A 19,822-nucleotide genomic window follows, 5' to 3' on the forward strand; every position below is an offset into this window, starting at 1 on the left:
TAAAACTCAAAATTTAGGAGACATCAGTTAGTCATGACAGACCCGACCTCGTTTTGAGTCTAGGCTTTATCGAATACCAAATTATTCATTTTGTACTCGTTCTATAGTTACTTTTCTTTCAAGCCTATAATTTTTTTTACTTTAAATCTGTTATTATATTAATCGACGGGGAACTAGCTGATGGACAAACCAAACGAGTGCGTGAATCTGTTGCTTAAAAGATGCAGTATATCATGCAATTCTTCAATACGGTTTAGGAGTTTATCCAGGAAATTTTTACTTCTTTTAAATTCTCTTTGATTATTCCGAATAGCAACTGCAGCTGAACTTCTAAACAGTTACGAGTGGGCCGACACCAGCTTTTTCTTCTCAATTAGTAGAGTTTAGCTAAAAAGAATTATCGTTGGCAAAAACAAAGACATCTGCTATATTTCTGTTTGACAATACCATAAGGAAACTCTTTCTTGTCACCCTTTATAAGAGATGAATTAAGTGGTAGATTGGGATAAATTGTCATTTAAGGGTCGATTATTAAGTGGAGATGTTCTTCCTTTATTGCGTTCGATACTAAACTAAAGATCTGTGTGAAGTTCAGACTTGACACATAATCAGCCTCAGCGAACTGAAAATAAAAAGTTCAAGCTGGGTACTTTACTTGGTCAAAGCAAGAGATCGTCCGAGGAAACATTAATTTCGTGACAATCTGCGAATGCATCAAATAACTGAAATTCAAATTTTTGTCACAGATGTCAACTTTGAATTAAATTTGCAATGAACAAAGTTTTGGAGCCAATTTTTCTCTTTTTTGTATCCCCTGACTAAAATCTTAAACAAAACCGTGACAGGATGTCAACCTACCAAACTATATACTTTTTGCAATTTTACAATCTTGGTTAGAATATTCAAAATGAACGTCGTTTATAATATTTTAATGGTGCATTTCTCTAAATTCTCCTTTGATCACGACGGTTTGAATTACGAATTGTTAAAGCGCCACACGATGATTGAATTTCATTTACCTCAAGACGACGAGAGTAAATATTAACCAGCGCGTTGAGCAATAAAGCGTCAAAATCAAGCAATTTCCCTAGGGAAGCAAACAAAGGTGGAAATTGTTTAACTTAACATAAAAATATGTCGAGAACTCTCCGCTGTAACTGCTCTTTAAAGTTTTACCCAATGCCGTCACATTTTGTTAAAGAAATTAAACATGAGAGTAAAATGCCTATAACTCTGTTTTCATGACAAAGTTAGAATTCGAATAGGATTAGATTTAATCGAACATGATCTAATGATAAAAATAAGTGAAAGAAGTTTTACACTACGTTTCGATGACACCATGTCATCATTTTCAAGTGAGAAGATAATAAAATTTGACAACTTAATATATACCGTGCAAGGCGATAAAACGTAAGATATGCATGTAAAAAGTGACAAATTTAAATAAAATTAAATTTGCGCGTATTGAGTCTGATTGTGTGTTCAAGCATGGCCTTTTCTTTGTTATGAATAACATTTCATAAATCAGACAGTCCAGTTTTCCCTTACACTTTGCTGAAGTTCTTATTTCTTGCTTATCCAAGGACAGATCTTACGAACGTTCTCAAATAAGAATCGTGACTTAATGACTCAGCTTTGAAATTTAAAATAATATAAGTATCAATTTGATGAGGATTTAGCTCCATGGAAAGCAAAGTGCTTTTCTGATGGTTTGCTTTACTGCCTGTCTTACTTCACCAATCTTCCAGCAGTAAAGAAAACGGGTTTAACGTCGAGTTAAAGTAAATTAAGACAACTGCTACTTCCCTTAATACTACTAGGTGTGATGAATATGTTTTACTGTCAGCGATTACAATTGTTACTATAAAGGATGGTGCATAACAAACTACTAACGCTAACTGCACCCACAATGCACTGTTCACTGCCTTTTTGTACCGCGCCATGTTCGGTGCATTTGGTTGGCCCGGCTGTTGTTGGAGATGATCTTGTACTTGAGCCTGATGATGACTGAGAACCCGAAAAATTTTCATATACGAGGCGACTGAAATAACAAGGCAAGATGGTGTAATTATACTATCATATAAAATGAGTATACGGTAATCTAATATGTAGCGTAAAGCAGCAACACTGGATACAATCCAAAAGGTAGCTACAGTGATGTATGTGCGCTTCAAAGTTACAATTTGTCTGTATCTTAACCCAAACAACAGGGCGAGAAGTCTGTCCACGCCTATGGCCGTCATCGTCAGCAATGACACTCTACATAATGCAACGTCTGTAAGGAAAGCGGCGACAAATACGTATCGACAAAGATTCCATTGCTCGTCAGCCACGGACATCCAATAAGTAGCACTGAGAGGCTGGCAAACAAGACCAACCAACAGATCAGTTGTTGCCAAACAGCGATACAAGAGTTTGGACGGAGGATGCAAGGAAGATTGTATGTGAAGGGCAACGAGGATAAGAGAATTGCCAAGAAATGCTGTGATGGAGAGGAGAATGTAGATTGGTAGAAAAGAAATTTTAAATTTTTGCGGAAGCGCCACCAACCAGAGGGGGGGGGGGGGGGGGGAACAGTACAGGTCTTGAAATATCTTGGTCTGTGTTCCACCTCCAGTGAAATTTGTTGTCGACATTATCCTGTATTAGTTTCCTTTTTTCTTAGATTGAAGTTATCTGTGATTGCAACGGGAAATATTTCATCTAAACAGCTTCACAACGATGACGATCATTAAAACCTTACTTCCCACTTAATGATCATATAGAGACTTCCTCATCATTGTTTAATCGTTTGGAAAACTTCAGAGAAATCGTCACTTTAATTTGTCAAATATATAAAAACACCTGTAACATTAATATTGTTTTCTCTGTGAGATAAACAACCCCTCCTTACTTAGCCGACGGGAAGGCACTCATTTTAAACGCTTCCGTATGAGTTTTTTGTACCTTGCTGGTGAATAAGTTTGAGGCCTCGAGCAACACAACTCGTGAGCGAAGGAGCAACTTCCCGCAGTGCTCTTAACGAGGACCCAGCTCGCAAGCTGACCTTGCTCCATCGATAGAGTGTCAATCAAATGTCCATATCATTTATGTAAAGATAATTTTTGGCTCATTATCAACCTCAGTAACATTAAAATATAGAGGGTCTAAGCTAGGGATGTCAAACCCATGTCAATCAATCAAAGAATTCGAATAAATATATAGATTAAAATTGATGTCTGGCCACTGATGCAACCTTATTTTAAAATATTCGAATTCAACCGCGTGATTAGTAACATTTTGGGGCTCTTTTACCTCCGTTTCTTCTCCAAGAGTAGAACAAAATAAGAGAAGAGCAAAATATTAGGCGAAAAAGCAGTTTACAATCGTTTCTTTTACATTCTTAATTTGTTCTCCTCCTTTCACCAACAAATTCTAAGTAAATGTTATGTTATCAGACAAGCTTTTATTTTTGCGGCAGGTGACTTAATTCTTTATGTTCTAATTCCCTCGAGCGATTAGCAATTGTCCTCCGATGATGAAAACTTTATGACAGTGCTGAAGGGAACATGATATTCTTTCGATCGAGAAGGAAAATGAAGGAGGGGATAAGTTTATCATTTATAAAACTATGATGGCTCTTGGTTACGTCTTTGGCAACTCTTGTGCACCTTTCTCTTTCTGCAGACTTCGTGCGTGCTTCATATTTTAATGAACACATACTGACCTAGCCACGATACACTCGGCTTTGTTTTGAGTACGAGGTTTTTATCAAGTACCAAATAATTAATTTCATCTTTGTTACATACAAACTACTTTTCTTTCGACTCTACATTCATTTCAACTTTTTATCATATAAGGGGCAAAATTACTGAATTGTGATTGGTCAAGACAGAGGGCATTTTTTTCTTAATTTTTGTAATTGCCCCGGGCAAAATTACTTGAAAATGATTGGCTGAAAATCGCTTAGCAACGGCTGCCAAGGTAAAGAAATTTCTGTTTGTTTTGTAACAATGGCGTCTCGTTTTGCGCGAGATCAGTAAGAAAACATTTTGTCCCTTATATTATATACAAGTAATCACATGGTTCCTCGTAAAATTAAGGATTAATATCACTTGTGTTTTCGGAAGTTGCAGTAATTGCCCGAGTCGCGCAGCGACGAGGGCAATTTTTTAGCAACTTCCGAAAACACAAGTGATATTAATTCTTAATTTTACTCGGCCCCATGCGATTACCTATACTAATCTATTCTTTTATTCACCAACGCGGAAATAGCGGAGAGACAAACCCAACGAGTGCGTATCAAACTTTTGGTTAGGATTTTGGCCCGACAATAAGTCAAGCTTTCGCTCCTTATATGTCCTTATCTATTGTTCGAAGGAAAGGGTTTCTATTATTCGCAAGACAAAGGTTAGTAATCACCGGCGCGTAGCCAGCTCACCGAGCGCGAAATTCAAATTTCTTCGGAAGTGATTAGTGTTACAAACACAGCCTTTGTTGGGGAGGGTGTGGTAATGATTGTTGCAGCCTAGACACATCTAAAGGGAGTGGGGTGGGGAAGTTTGTGACAAGAAGAGCGAGGTCTGGACGATAAGTAAGCGAAAACTTACGCTTTAATAAAACTCATTTGTGAAAAAGAATGAATTGATGTATTCATGACAAAGTTTGGTAGCATGCGCTTCAAAGTTACAATTTGTCTGTATCTTAGCCACAACATCAGGGAGAGAAGTCTGTCCACGTAAATGGGTATCATCGTCATCAAAGACACTCCACATATTTCATGGGCTGTGATGTAGGCTGATTCAAACGCGTATCGACAGAGATTCCATTTTTCGTGGACCTTGAACATCTAAAAAGTTGCAAGGAAAGTCTGGGCCACAAGACTAACCAACAGATCAGTTGTTGCCAGACAACGATACAAGAGTTTGGATGGTGGATGTAAGGAAGATTCTTTGTGAAAGGCAACGAGGATAAGAGAATAGTCAAGAAATGCTGTGATGGAGAGGAGAATGTGGACTGCGAAGAAAGGAATTGTTTCTTGATGAGGCCCTCCAACCAAAGAAGGGGAGGATGGCAGTTGTTTACGATATATCGTATAGCATATCGTCAACTATCAAACTCTTTGCAAATGACACGAAAGTCTACAGAGAGATCGCTGACAGCCTAAATGATACTCAAGCCCTTCAAAGCGACATTGATCACTTAGCAAACTGGGAAACTTTATAACAGTTGAGATTTAACCCGGAGAAGTGCGAAACAATGCGCATTACCCATAACCGCGACAACTCGTCTCCTTCGTATATTATGGGAGTTGCAATCAAACCAGTAAAGCATGGGAAAGACCTAGGAGCTTTGAATTCCTATGACTTGTCGTGAGGTGCTCAAGTTGATGGTGCTGTGAGAAAGGCTAATAAAATCTTAGGCATTGTTTACAGAACGCTTGGATCTACAAACCAAGAAGTATTTTCTATTCTGTATATTACTTTAGTCCACTCACTAGGACGGTTGCCTTGTCGTGGCTGAGTGGCTTGTGCGTCCCAGTGACTCCAGGAGCTATGCCGACGGGGGTGTTTGCACCCCTGGCAGGGCCTCCCAAGCCAGAAAGGTCAAGGAGTACGGTCCAGTCTAAAGACAGTCCCACAGCCCTCCAGACCTGGGGATTAGGCTTATGTGTCCCTGTCTGAGAAAGTGTTCCAGGAGCCAAAAGTGGTGGTCAACCGATTTGGCTAAAACTTCGCACAAAAGTTGAGTGTGATAAGATATTTCAAAAGCCACTTTGGCTCACTTCTCTGATTGTTCGTTCTGAAATTTTGGGGGGGTCCCATTAGTGGCCTTTGGATCACCAAAAATTCATCCTCCTAAGTGGCATTTTGAAAGTGCTATAAAACTCCATTGGTAAATTATGCTGCCAAATGAATTTGACCATGGACTCTACTATAGTGGAGCTTTTACTTCATGAATGTAACTTTGTTTTCAAGCAATTAGACAGAGAGGGGCCTGGGGCTAAAGTTAAGTCAAATTTGAGGTCAAAATCACTACCCAAAATTGCCATTTTTCAAAAAACCATAACATTCACCTGCCTTCTTGCATAACTTTCATACCAAATCCAGTATGTACTTTAGTGACCCGTTTATCAAAATCAGTTGAGAAAAATTGGGCTTCTTAGTCTTACTAAGGTCTGTTAAGTTTTTGGCACAAACTCTCCATGCCCCTCTAAGGCCAAGCAAAATAGAATTTTGAGCATAATTCATGCTATAAACAGACCAAAGTCTTGACATATAGCCTTTATTTTGTATTTGGTGAGTGAAAATGAAACATTTAAGCCAAATAAATGTCATTATCCTGAAATACCTCGACTCATAGCTTATAATTACTCTAAGAAGGCCTCTGATTAGTACTGCAAACACTCAGCGGTTTAGCAAAATAAAGGTAATTTTTTTTTCCTGTGAAAACTTTGTTCCAATCATGGAGCACAAATGATGATGTTTTGATCTAGATATGGCGATATTTCTAAAGGTGATTGAATTTTCTCTGATCTATGTATGTGAGGCCATATATCCATACATATTATACTCCAAGCATGCATCAGACCGTTTTTTTAAATTGAAAATAAGGTGACCGTAACCCGGCCGGCCTTAACCATTGAGCTCAGAATAAAACGATCGTTAAAAGATGATCTACGCCTGACCTTTGAATAGTCTGTGAATCGCTCTTGCAAATACCCATCACTTATAGCGAGCATGACCATAAGCTTACGTGCCGCAGTGAGCACTGTCCAGGTGACTTGTGATCCATCAGAGATCTTAGGTACTTTAGAACTGAATAAATGGAACCATCCCAAAAAGATGGAATCCACAGTCAGAAGAGCTGGATGACAAAAATTAATGTTGCTGTTTAAATGAAGTATTCCACGCGAGACATGAGATGATGCCAATAGGGTCCGCCATTTTGGACGTGAGAGTATTAAGACTGGATCGAGTTTCCATCCCTCCCACTATTCAATTGTAAATGTTTGTGTCCTTATTAAGTATAGAAAGTATTGCAATAAGAAGTTTCAGGATAATTTTGCGATGGCACTTTATTCCTTTGGAGGGGTAAATGCTCAATGCGGTGCCGCGTCATGGGCTCCGCTGCGCGAAACAGGAATGACTCCTTTGTTGTCTTGCGATAATGACATGACTATTTGATTAAAACACAAGTACAAGGGTTCAGGTGAGTCTGGGGCGGAAGGAAGATCGGGTGATACCAAAGTTACAAGTACAGGTAATTAAAAATATACGAAAGGGCTCATACACGCGCATAAATGTAGCAAATGGCTTTTTTTGTGCCACTCTCGCTAAGAGCGGTCCTTTCAACCTCCCGTCAAAAAATTATTTTCCTTAATTTTTTTCCTATGAAAAGGGTTTAGGACGCATGTTTCAAAATAGTTTGATGGTTTTCCAATTTTCTTTTGTTTGAAGATTTCAACTTTCGTGAACTCTCTGCCAAGGGAAGATTAACTAAGGTGTTGCAAAAGCAAAAACTCAGTCAACTACAGTCATTGTGCGAGATTTCTCGACGTTGAAATTATAGGTATTGCTAATCGTAAGGTATCGTATTCTGAACCTTTTCTACAGTAAGCAAATTCCTGTGATTTCCGCAAGTGATGGTCAACAGACCCGCGTTACTCAAACCTCAGTGAAGGTTGCGTGACTCATCGACTTAGTCCAGTCCTCTCACTCTCACGTCCAATATGGTGGGTCAGTCGATACAACAATCGCATCTTGAGGTGTGGCATGGCATGTTTCATATGAAATGCAACAGAAAATGTTTGTTATCCAGCTCTCCTAACTATGGATTTCTTATTTACTTCCGGATGATTTGATTTATTGAGCTCTAACGTAGTAGGGAAATGGGATGGATCTCGGCCTCCGGCGGGTCACCTGGACGCTACTCAGTACAACCTGTACGTACCATCCTGCTCTGTTACTGATGCCATCATGCGTATTTACAAGAGCTAGCAAGGTTATCGAAAGTTTAACCAAAGATCTTCTGTTAAAGGTCGTTTTCGTTAAGCTCACTTAATATTGCATCAAAAAATGGGCTTGACAAAATATAGAGACTTTGCATGCTTTTGAGTATACAGTAAAAACCCGCAAGTAAGAACCTAAAAATTAAGAACCTGTTAGCCTAAAATTTGCCATTTGTACCCCCTATAAACAAGAACCTATTTAGTCTAAGAAAATTAAAATAGGTTCTTATTTTCTAAAATCGTATAGTACATTACAGGTACACTGAAATTATTTACCGTAATCATAATCGAAGAAAAACTAGATTGCCATTGCTGTAAAACATGATTTTCTTAACAAAAATGAGTGCAAAATATGTAGTTACAAAATATAGGATAATTACCAACTTGTTATGCAGGTGTGTTTTTCTCCAAGAATAAGAACCTGTTTTAAAAACCTAAATAGCCTAAAATTTTGTTAAGTACCATTTATATAAGAACCTGTTTAGGCTAACTCCTATAGCACGAATTATGCTTGGCCTTAGAGGGGCATCAAGAGTTTGGGCCAAAAACTTAACAAACCTTAATAAGCCAAATTTTTCTCAACCGATTTTGGTAAATGGGTCACTAAAGTACATACTGGATTTGGTATGAAAGTTATGCAAGAAGGCAGGTGAATGTTATGGTTCTTTGAAAAATGGCAATTTTGGGTCAAATCTGACCTAACTTTAGCCCCAGGCCCCTCTCTGTCTAATTGCTTAAAAACAAAGTTACATTTATGAAGTAAAAGCTCCACTATAGTAGAGTCCATGGTCAAATTTTATTTGGCAGCACAATTTACCAATGGAGTTTTATAGCACTTTCAAGTGCCCCTTAGGAGGACGAAATTTTGGTGCTCCATAGGCCACTAATGGAACCCCCCCTGAAACTCCAGAACGAACAGTCAGAGAAGTGAGCCAAAGTGGCTTGTGAAATATCTTATCACACTCAAATTTTGTGCTAAGTTTCAGCCAAATCGGTTGAGCACCACTTTTGGCTCCTGGAACACTTTCTCAGACAGGAACACTTAAGGCTGACAACCTTATCCTGTAAAAGAACGTGTTACGGAAACAGCAACGAAGATAACCAATATCCTGCAAGCAGACCTTCTAAGGTCTTCGAACCGTATGACTGCCAGTGGTGAAAGCCAGAAAGAAACTACTGGCATGAAGTTGGAAGTGATGAGTGCAAAAAGCATGACCAGGGTTGGTTTTTGGAATGCACTTATTATGTGTGAAACTGGGAAGCTTGCACAAACTATAACAGAAATGAGACGGTATAACTTGCATGTATTGGGCGTGTGTGAAAGCAGATGGATTGGGACAGGGAGATTAAAGACGGTGTCATGCGAGACAGTATTGTGTTCTGGGCGGGACGATGAGCTACATCATGAAGGTGTAGAAATTATTCTGAAGAAAGGAGCAGATAGATCGGTATTGGAATGGAAACCTATTAATAGTCGCCTCATAAAGGCCAGGCCGAAAGGAAAGCAAAACAACTTGACCCTGATTCAGTGTTACACTCCGACCAATGATAGCGAAGATGATCTGAAAGACAATTTCTATCTCAGGCTCCAGGCAGAGATTGAGTAGGTCCCAATGCAAGATCTTAACATCATCATGGGGGATCTAAATGTCAAAGTTGGTGCCGATAACTCAGCCAGGGACAGAGTGATGGGAAGACACGAGAGTGGTATCAATGAAAATGGAAAAAGGCTTGTTGAGTTTTGCACAACTAATAATTTGGTGATAGGGGGCAGTCTTTTTTCACACCGAGAGATCCATAAAAGAACATGGTGCTCCCCGAATGGCAGGGATAGAAATCAAATTGACCATCTGCTGATCAATGGAAATTTAATTTATTTTAATTTAATAATAAGTTCTTTTATAGCGCATTAAAATTGAACTCTATCCGCTTTACAATTACAATTCAATAAAGTTCCTATACGTGCAATTATCACTGCTCTATCTAAACTAACGAAGTATTACGTGTTATACATATATTTGGCAACGCACGATGTCAAAAAATCTGGTGGCTTAATTTTTGAAAAGATAAGTTTTCAATAAGCGTTTAAAGGAGTCACCAGATTCAGCGTTTTTTATGCATTCAGGTAGCTGATTCCACAAATACGGTGCAGCGTAGGAGAATGCTCTTTGCCCATACGTTTTACTTCGAATTGTTGGGACCTCAAGAAGATTCATGTTTGATGAAAGGAATTTTCGTGCTGGAATATATCGACTAAGAAGTTCAACAAGATAGGTTGGAGCCATGTCATTTAGTGCTTTGTATGTTATCAACAGTATCTTGAATTGAATTCGTTTTGTGACCGGGAGCCAATGAAGTTTCATATGGAAATTAGCGGAGATCCCTTCCGGATGTCAAGGTGAGTAGAGGATCTGACATTGAAAGTGACCATCATCTCGTAACAGCCTACCTTAAACTGAAATTAAAGACTGCAGGTCGTTTAACCAAGGGGCGCAGCCGTTTCGATGTGAGCCAACTGAAACACCCAAATGTGCGAAAATTTTTTATCGTGGAGGTGCACAACAGATTCGAGGCTCTTGTGGAACTAGGCGGAAGGGAGGATATTAACGATGAAGGGGTGAATAAGAACTGGGAGAAAATTGTTACTGCTTACAATGATAGCAGCAAGGCATGTCTAGGCTGCAGGCAGCGGAGGCCAAAGGAATGGATGTCATCTGATACCTGGAAAGCAATTGAAAGTAGACGGGGATTAAAGAAGCCCGTTGAAAGTTATAGATTCGAAATCCCAACGGCTTAAAGAAAGGCATCAAGAAATGTATCGGGCAGCGAACAAGGAGGTAAAACGCCGAGCAAGAGCAGATAAACGAAAGTACATGGAGAACCTTGAATCCCAGGCGGAAGAGGCAGCTGCGCGCAATGAACAAGGAACAGTATAGAAGATCACCAAGATAATAACAAGTAAGTGCCACACAACCAACGTGCTTGTAAGGGATATGTACGGTATCCTATTAACATCAGAGGGAGAGCAACAACGGCGATTGATGGAGCACTTTAGAGAGCTTTTAAACAGACCACCACCAACAATAATGCTAAACATCCAGGAAGCCACAACTGACCTTGACATCAACACAGACGTTCCAACTAGGAGGGAAATCATCCAAGCCATTAATTCCCTGTAGAATGGAAAAGCTCCTGGCCACGATAATCTAAATGCCGAGCTGTTTAAAGCAGCCCCTGAGCTTGCGGCAACCATTCTGACCCCTTATTTACAAAGATCTGGGAACAGGAAGAAATTCCGACAGACTGGAGCAGAGGAGTGATAATCAGGATACCAAAGAAAGGGTCTCAAGGTGATTGTAACAACTGGCTAGAAATTACCCTTTTGTCTGTGCCAAGTAAAATCTTTTGCAAGGTCATTACACAGCGCATTACCCAAGCTGTTGATGACATCCTACGGAACGAGCAATCTGGATTTCGCAAGGGGCGTGGATGTACGGATTTTATTTTCACACTGCGGAACATACTTGAGCAATGTACTGAGTGGAAGAGGGGGTTGTATGTAAATTTCATCGACTATCAGAAAGCGTTTCACAGCATTCGTAGGGACAGTCTTTGGTAGATTCTGAGAGCATATGGCATTCCACAGAGCATTGGTGATATCATCAAATGCTTTTACTCAAATTTCACATGTTGCATCAGTCAGGGGGATCTAAGTTTTGAAGTTAAAACCGGTGTACGGCAGGGATGTGTCATGTCGTCCATGCTATTCAATATTTCTAAAGAGTGGTTCCTTTGTCGAACAATGGAAGATCAGCGAAAAGGCATGAGATGGACCCCTATTACTACGCTCGAAGACCTCGACTTCGCAGACGATTTAGCCCTATTGTCCCACACTCGACAGCACATTCAGGGGAAGACAGACCGGCTCAGCATGTTCAGCAGCCAGGTCGGCTTGAGAATTAGCTTGAAGAAGACGGAGGCCATGTGTGTTAATGCCCCTTCCCCAACAAAGATCTGGGTAAGAGGACAGGACATTCCAAACACCAACAAGTTTACATACCTTGGAAGTGTGCTCTGCCAAGATGGAGGTACCACTCTAGATATACAAAGCAGATTGAACAAAGCAGGATATGCCTTTCTGAATAAAGGCTGATAGTTTCTAAAGAAACTGTTTGGGGCTGCGTCGGTGGGGGTAACGAAATAATTTGAATATATCAACAAAGTTGAAATGGTAAATTGGCCACCATTACGATTATTATAAGGTATCAACGAACGCTTTTCATTCCACTAATTTATTCGTGTTTTTCTCGTTGCTTTGTTCCCACCAATCACGTACCTCCTTTTTCTTCCTTTAAAAGCACACACAACCCACAATTCCCCTATTCGCTCCGACGAAGGGCTAACGCTCGAAACGTCATTCTTATAATCGTAATGGTGGCCAATTTACCATTTCAACCTTGTTGATATATTCAAATTATGCCTTTATGAGCTTAAGATCAGAGTGGAGGTCAGAAAACTACAGCAGAAAGGCGAAGCTTAGAATCTATCAGAGCTGTGGATTGTCAACTCTCCTTCACAGCATGAAAATCAAGATTTACGAAGACTTAAATGTTGCGTAAATCTGCGTAAAGTTTTTTACGAAGCAGCTTTACGGAAGCGTAAATGTGGCGTAAATTTGCTTAAAGTTGTATGACCAACTTTATGCTAGTATTTAAAGTTGTTTAAAGGCGATTAAAGTTCAATTTACACGGACGGTACATATAGTTGACTTAAAGCTAGCGTAAAGGTGTCGAATCAGCTTTACGCTTGTTTACCTCGCCGCTTTAAGTGCTCTTAAAGATCAACTTTATACTACCCGCGTAAAAGCACATTAAAGGTCGGTATGTAAATATATTATTGAATGTCAATAACATTCAACTCCATCACTAAAACTTGATGAAGGCTATGCAATCGATTCGTACAAAAGCTTGCGTATGCAAATATAGACCCTGCTCGCTATGCCATGATAATGAGCCACAACAAGGGCGAAACAGCTGTCCATGGCTGCCACTCTACGGGTGATATAGTTGTACGCATGCGTACAATATTAGCCGTACCAGGAGATTGTAATATAAGTGTGCTTTAGTGCTGTCATTAGTGTTGCTTACTATTTTTTGAGCACAGAGGTTACAAATGATCTTCTCTCCATACGCACGCCGTGGGAGAACGGTTTTATAGTTCTTAACAGCCACCACATGATTAATGTAGAGCTAGCGAATACATCGGATGCTTACCTCTTTCACGCCATCTCTAAACTGAGAATTCAACCTTAGAGCGCAAACGAGAGCTAGCTGGCTACACTGTGCTGAATTGCATTAATTAGGCCGAAGTGATCATTCACGACTAATGATGTATGAGTAATTTGACCGTGCGTCACTATACCGCCAACTTAATGCTAAATATAATTCCCTATAAAGAAGCGTAAATTTACATTTACAGAACCATTAAACTGCCTTCACGCTGCTGTTTAATAACGGCTTTACGCCACAATTCCGCCAACTTTACGTCAAGCGTTTTAGTGTTCATTTACACCATTGATTAAAGGTAGCGTAAAGGTTAACTTTACGGTTTACGTGAGCGTAAAGTCGCGTAAATGCAAACTTACGCTGCATTTAAGTCGCGTTTAAGACGTAAATTTGCGTTTTCGTGCTGTGGCTTTACGGCTCGGAATGCTGGAGAATGACAGAACAAGACCTCTCAAGACGAGCATCCTTCCACACAGCTAGCCTCAGGAAGATTCTGAGAATCTTCTGGCCTCGGAAAATATCAAACGACCAGCTACTGAGAAAAACCAAGCAGGAGGATATTCGTACACTTGTCGCAAGGGAAAGATGGAGGTGGATTGGACATGTGATGCGGAAGCCCATTCACGAAATAGCCAGAATTGCAATGTACTGCGAATGTCATGCGTAATTTTCTCCGATCTCCAATCGAGTTATCTGGCATAAAGAAAACTAATATCATTAACAATGCGACCGAAACAATTATGTGATTAGGGAGAAGAATTTTAAATTTTATTCTTTTCGTTTCTCCATTATAAGTAAAGTACACTTGTTCGTGTATCACTCAGCTAATGCTATAAGCAACAATTGTCAGCATTTGTGCAACCCGGCCGCGTTTAATGCAAGTCCCCGCGATCGCTGTACTGTATGATGTTCATTTCTATCTGTATAATGTCAGTTAACTGATTTCCTCCAAAAAAAAAACAAAAAAAAAAACATCTGCAATTAAAACACGGGAAACAGGTTTGCCTTGCAGTAAGATCAGGTTTGCGAGACAAGAACCCATTTCAACGTTCATACAAGGAAGCCATTTTAAAGTCATTACTCGCGGCGAGTGATTAGCGTTAGCATGACAAAGTGTTTATCTACTCAATAATTTTCTACACTGCCGTTTGTTAGTTAAAAGAAAGACATTTAAATAGAACTTCACAGTTAAATATAGTGTTCCCATCCAAACGCCTTCAAACGGTATACAATAAAACAACAACAACTACTTATGATCTTTACCTGGGTTTCCGGAGACAGTGGGCAGCTTCTTGTCGTGTTTCTCTGTAGTTCCTCCTTAAGCTGCTCAACGAGCCACTCTATCCTTCCTCGCGAGAGCCGAAAACATTCAATGACTTCACAGTCAGCCATATCGGCTAGAAGGGGGCGTCTTTTATATAATCTTGGTCTTCGCGCTAATCAGGAAAGTCCGCCCCCAGCCGCCATGTTGTTTGGTTTTTCAACATTTGCGACTCTCCGATAACTTTACGGGAGGTTACGACCTCCCGTAAATTACCGGGCAAGATATCGGTAAAATTAACGGGATCGAAACTAACGGGAGTTTCGAGAAACACCCGAAAAGTTTACGGGGACTTACCGGGTGACTTACCGGACACCGATAATTTACCGGGACTTTCGAGAAACGGGCCCCAGTCAACTTAAGATAAACCCGAAACGATTTTGGAGCTACTACTCAATCAAGTCAAGATCAAAACGGCTTCCAGATGTAAACACTTACAACAGAAGATCTGCGACAAAATCTCAAGAGCAAGCTCACTTATTTAATATTCACTTTCACTCAGTTTTTTGTAAACAGAGTACTGGGATACCAGCCCCAATACAAACTGACTTACCGTAAGATCCAAGTACTGATTTCATTACCAACTATGTGGCTTGTAACACTAAAGGGGTTGGAAAACTTCTCAAAGGTCTTAATGCTAATAAGTCTTGTGGGATTGACAATATACCTGCTCGTTTACTTAAAGAGACCGCTGATACATCTGCAGTTCCTCTGAGTATGCTTTTCAATTTATCTTTCAAACAGTGCTGTCTACTAAATTATGGAAATCAGCTAATATCACACATTCATAAAGATGGTGATCATGAGCCTGTAGAAAATTATAGAGGCATTTTGCTTCTATCCATCATTGGGAAATGCCAGGAAAGAATTGTGTACAATGCTATTTACAATCAAGTTATCAGTTTTGTGCACGATTCCCATCACGGATTCCTCACCGATCGTAGCTGCACTACTCAACTACTCTTGGTACATTATGATTGGTTCAAGGTTTTGGATAAGAGTGGTCAAGTCAATGTAGTGTTTATAGACTTTTCAAAGGCCTTTGACCTTGTCTGTCATGACATTCTTTTAGCCAACCTTTACAAATATGGTGTCCACGGGGACTTGCTCAACTGGTGTAGGCATTATTTGACAGAACGTCAGCAGCGTATAGTAGTCAAAGGAGAGGCTTCCGATTGGTTAACCGTAACCTCTGGTGTCCCACAGGGTTCTTTATTGGGACCATAAATTCTTCACAATATACATCAATGATTTACCAGGGGTAATTAGTAAGAACAGCTCAATTGCATTATATGCTGATGATAGCAAAATGTATAGGGTTATTAATACTCAAAAAGATCTGTCCTCTTTTCAAAGTAACAGATAAAATATCAGATTGGTGTGAGATGAACAAAATGACAGTTAATACTAAGATATGTAAGATCCTGCGAATAACCAGGAAAAAGGCACCCTTAGTTGGGGAGTATAGCATTGAGGGTCAACCTTTGGAATGTGTTAATGTTTATAAAGATTTAGGATTGTTTACTGCTAGTGGTCTCTCATGGAACCAGCATATAGATAGAATAACTGCTAAGACCAATAGGGTTTTAGGGTTGGTAAAAAGGACTTGTAGGCACTTAAATGATGTTGAAACCATGAGAACACTTTATTGTAGTCTTGTGAGACCCTTATTGGAATATTCATGTGAAACTTGGAACCCTTATACTAAACGTAACATTGACAAATTGGAGGCTGTTCAGCGGAGAGCTACCAGATGGATCACTAGGTCTGATAATGATTATATATGGTACTAGACGATCTAAATTGAAATTGTAGCTATTATCTGATAGGCGGTTCATTTAGGGATGTTACGTTTTTGTTCAATGTGATTAATGGCCATTATAACATAGACATTTCCAATAAGCTCATATTTTGTAAGGACAGAAGCATGGCTTATAATTTGAGGAAAAATGACACTCAGGACCTTGTTCCAAATTTTAGCAGAAATAACGGTCTCAAATATAGCTTTTTTAACGGTATCGTTGGTGAATGGAATAGCTTACCTAATCACATTAGAGAATCAGATAGTATTAAAACTTTTAAAAAGAATGTTTTAAGTTTTATTAAGGATAATTAGGGCATCTATTTTTATATTTCTATATAGTTTTGCTATACTATTTTTTTTTTAATTAGAGGGGGCATCCCTTGTATGGTGCGTCAGCGCTTTTGGTTGTCTCCTTCTCCACAATTTTTCCTTTTATGGTTTTTATTAACCTTAATTGTAATTAATACTAATTGTTTGTGAATTCTTGTGGAGTGAATTTGTAATAAATAAATAAATAACCTGCAAACAAAGCAAACGCCCTTCAGTCTAAGCTACAAAATGATATCGTATGATGGACGATCCTCGCAGTAGATAGCGCTATTTGAGCAATAGCGAAATTCAGACCTGAAAAAAATCAGGCCTGTTCGGGACTCGAACCACTGACCTCTGCGATACTAGTGCAGCGCTCTAACCAATTGAGCTAACAAGCCAACTGAGAGCAGGCCGTTAAGTTGATTCGTAATGAACCCGTGAAAGTGATAAATGAGATAGAATAAATATATGAAAATCATATATTTTGAACTGCGTTATTTGATACGTATGATGGACGATCCTCGCAGTAGATAGCGCTATTTGAGCAATAGCGAAATTCAGACCTGAAAAAAATCAGGCCTGTACGGGACTCGAACCACTGACCTCTGCGATACTAGTGCAGCGCTCTAACCAATTGAGCTAACAAGCCAACTGAGAGCAGGCCGTTAAGTTGATTCGTAATGAACCCGTGAAAGTGATAAATGAGATAGAATAAATATATGAAAATCATATATTTTGAACTGCGTTATTTGATACGTATGATGGACGATCCTCGCAGTAGATAGCGCTATTTGAGCAATAGCGAAATTCAGACCTGAAAAAAAAAAAAAAAAAAAAAAAAAAAAAATCAGGCCTGTACGGGACTCGAACCACTGACCTCTGCGATACTAGTGCAGCGCTCTAACCAATTGAGCTAACAAGCCAACTGAGAGCAGGCCGTTAAGTTGATTCAAAATATATGATTTTCATATATTTATTCTATCTCATTTATCACTTTCACGGGTTCATTACGAATCAACTTAACGGCCTGCTCTCAGTTGGCTTGTTAGCTCAATTGGTTGGAGCGCTGCACTAGTATCGCAGAGGTCAGTGGTTCGAGTCCCGTACAGGCCTGATTTTTTTCAGGTCTGAATTTCGCTATTGCTCAAATAGCGCTATCTACTGCGAGGATCGTCCATCATACGTATCAAATACCGCAGTTCAAAATATATGATTTTCATATATTTATTCTATCTCAAAATGATATCGTTAACAAATCCAACAGGAAGTGGGAAACAAACGAATACATTCAAAGAACTGACATGTTCTCCCTCTTTGGCGGGTGGATTACAACAACAATTCATTTCTCTCTCAGTCGTCAACATTCTCCTGTCCATCACAGCATTTCTGGGCAATTGTCTCATCCTTGTTGTTCTTCGCAAGGAATCTTCCCTCTTGTACCGTTGTCTGGCAACAACTGATCTCTTGGTTGGTCTTGTTAGCCAGCCTCTTGCTGCTACTTATGGGATGTCTGTGGCTCGTGAACGATGGATTTTTTGTCGATACGCTTCTGGGGCAACTTTCATAACGAGCTACGCATTATGTTTGGTGTCTTTATTGACTATGACGGCCATAAGTGTGGACAGATTTCTCGCCTTGTTGTTGGGGCTGAGATACAAACATACTGTAACTTTGAAGCGCACATATATTAGTCTAGCTGCCTTTTAGGTTCTATCCATTGTCACTGCTCTATTATACATTTTAGATTATCATATAACTATTTGGTATGGCCGTGTAGTTGGACCATCTTGCATAATTGTCTCATTCGCTTCGTACAGAAAGATTTTCAGCGTCCTCAATCGTCATCAGGCTCAAGTACAAGATCTTGTTCAACAACAGCCGAGCAAAGCAAATGCACTGAACATGGCGCAATACAAAAAGGCAGTGTACAGTGCACTGTGGGTGCAGTTAGCATTAGTTGTTTGCTCTGCACCGATCAATTTAGTGGAAATTGTGATCGCTCATAGCAAACGATATCCACCATATTTAGTGGTCTTAAGGCAAATAGCAAGTTGCTTAGTTTTCTTTAACTTGACGTTAAACCCATTTTTTTACTACTGGAAGATAATTGAGGTAAGACAAGCAGCAAAGCAAACAATTAGACAATCACTTTGTCCATGGAGTTGACGGGTTGAAAGGTAAGGGTGAAAGCGTTATCTTCGTATTTTCTTAACTCAACATACATCGTGCTCTACTTTAATGTATCAAGCACTGTGAAACAGAAAAATCGAAACGCAGACGTCCTACATACCGTAACTCCTCTATCAAGCCACCCCCCCCCCCGTCTTCTTTCAGGTACTTTGGGGGCTTGGCTTATAAGAGGCGGGCCTGAATAGAGGGGGGGGGGGGGGTTATTAATTTAGTGCGATGTTTACTACCAGGATACAAAAGGATATGATACACCGTATTTATTTATTCAAAATTGTTCTCACTTTACATTTTTTTCAAATTGACAGAGTAAAAACCCTCAGTAAAGTGTGATGAGTTGTATGATTTGTCATAATCATTGCTCTGTAATTTCTGCATACCGTATTCTATTGATGCCAACCTTCTAACATCAATCAATCAATCAATCAATCAATTTTGCCATAGTCAGTTATAAATAACAAACTAAAATTACAGTACTTGATATTAAATTAAAGGTCCAAAGTAAAACTGAACGGTACGATGGTTTTTAGTTTATAATTAACATTGTTATTCTTTTTCTTATTATATTTATTATTATCATTATTATTATTTTCATCATTATTTTCAATAATGTTATCATATTAATTAGTTCTTATTTGTAACTTAGAACAAACTCCCCTTAAGAGGTTTCAACTACTATCGACTCCATACAAACGACTCATTCACGACATAAACATTACAAACGAACTGAACAGAACGACCTAACTTTACTGACAGATCGAAACAGACCAATTACGATCGACTTACGCCAATTGAGTCTTACCGCAAATAACATCACGGTAAAACTGAGCAATCATTTTACACGAGCTGAAATAAGCACATTCTACTGACAACAACTATTCACTTGACTCTGATGATGACTTCCGCACAGGTTGCCGAAACGT

At 39.4% G+C, this 19,822-nt stretch overlaps 1 protein-coding gene across 1 annotated transcript; it reads left to right on the top strand.

The window, feature by feature from the left end:
* Positions 1-9,132: 9,132 nt before the first annotated feature.
* LOC148720957 (protein CFDP2-like) lies at positions 9,133-9,597 on the top strand. Its single transcript, XM_088737709.1, has one exon. It carries the CDS (start codon positions 9,133-9,135, stop codon positions 9,595-9,597), a length of 465 nt encoding a protein of 154 aa, XP_088593835.1.
* Positions 9,598-19,822: the final 10,225 nt, after the last annotated feature.

This window comes from Stylophora pistillata, chromosome 11, assembly GCF_964205215.1.
Source record: "Stylophora pistillata chromosome 11, jaStyPist1.2, whole genome shotgun sequence".
Classification (NCBI taxonomy): domain Eukaryota; kingdom Metazoa; phylum Cnidaria; class Anthozoa; order Scleractinia; family Pocilloporidae; genus Stylophora; species Stylophora pistillata.

Coding starts and splice junctions, on each gene's coding strand:
- LOC148720957 (XM_088737709.1), top strand. CDS start 9,133: ATGACTGCCAGTGGTGAAAGCCAGAAAGAAACTACTGGCATGAAGTTG.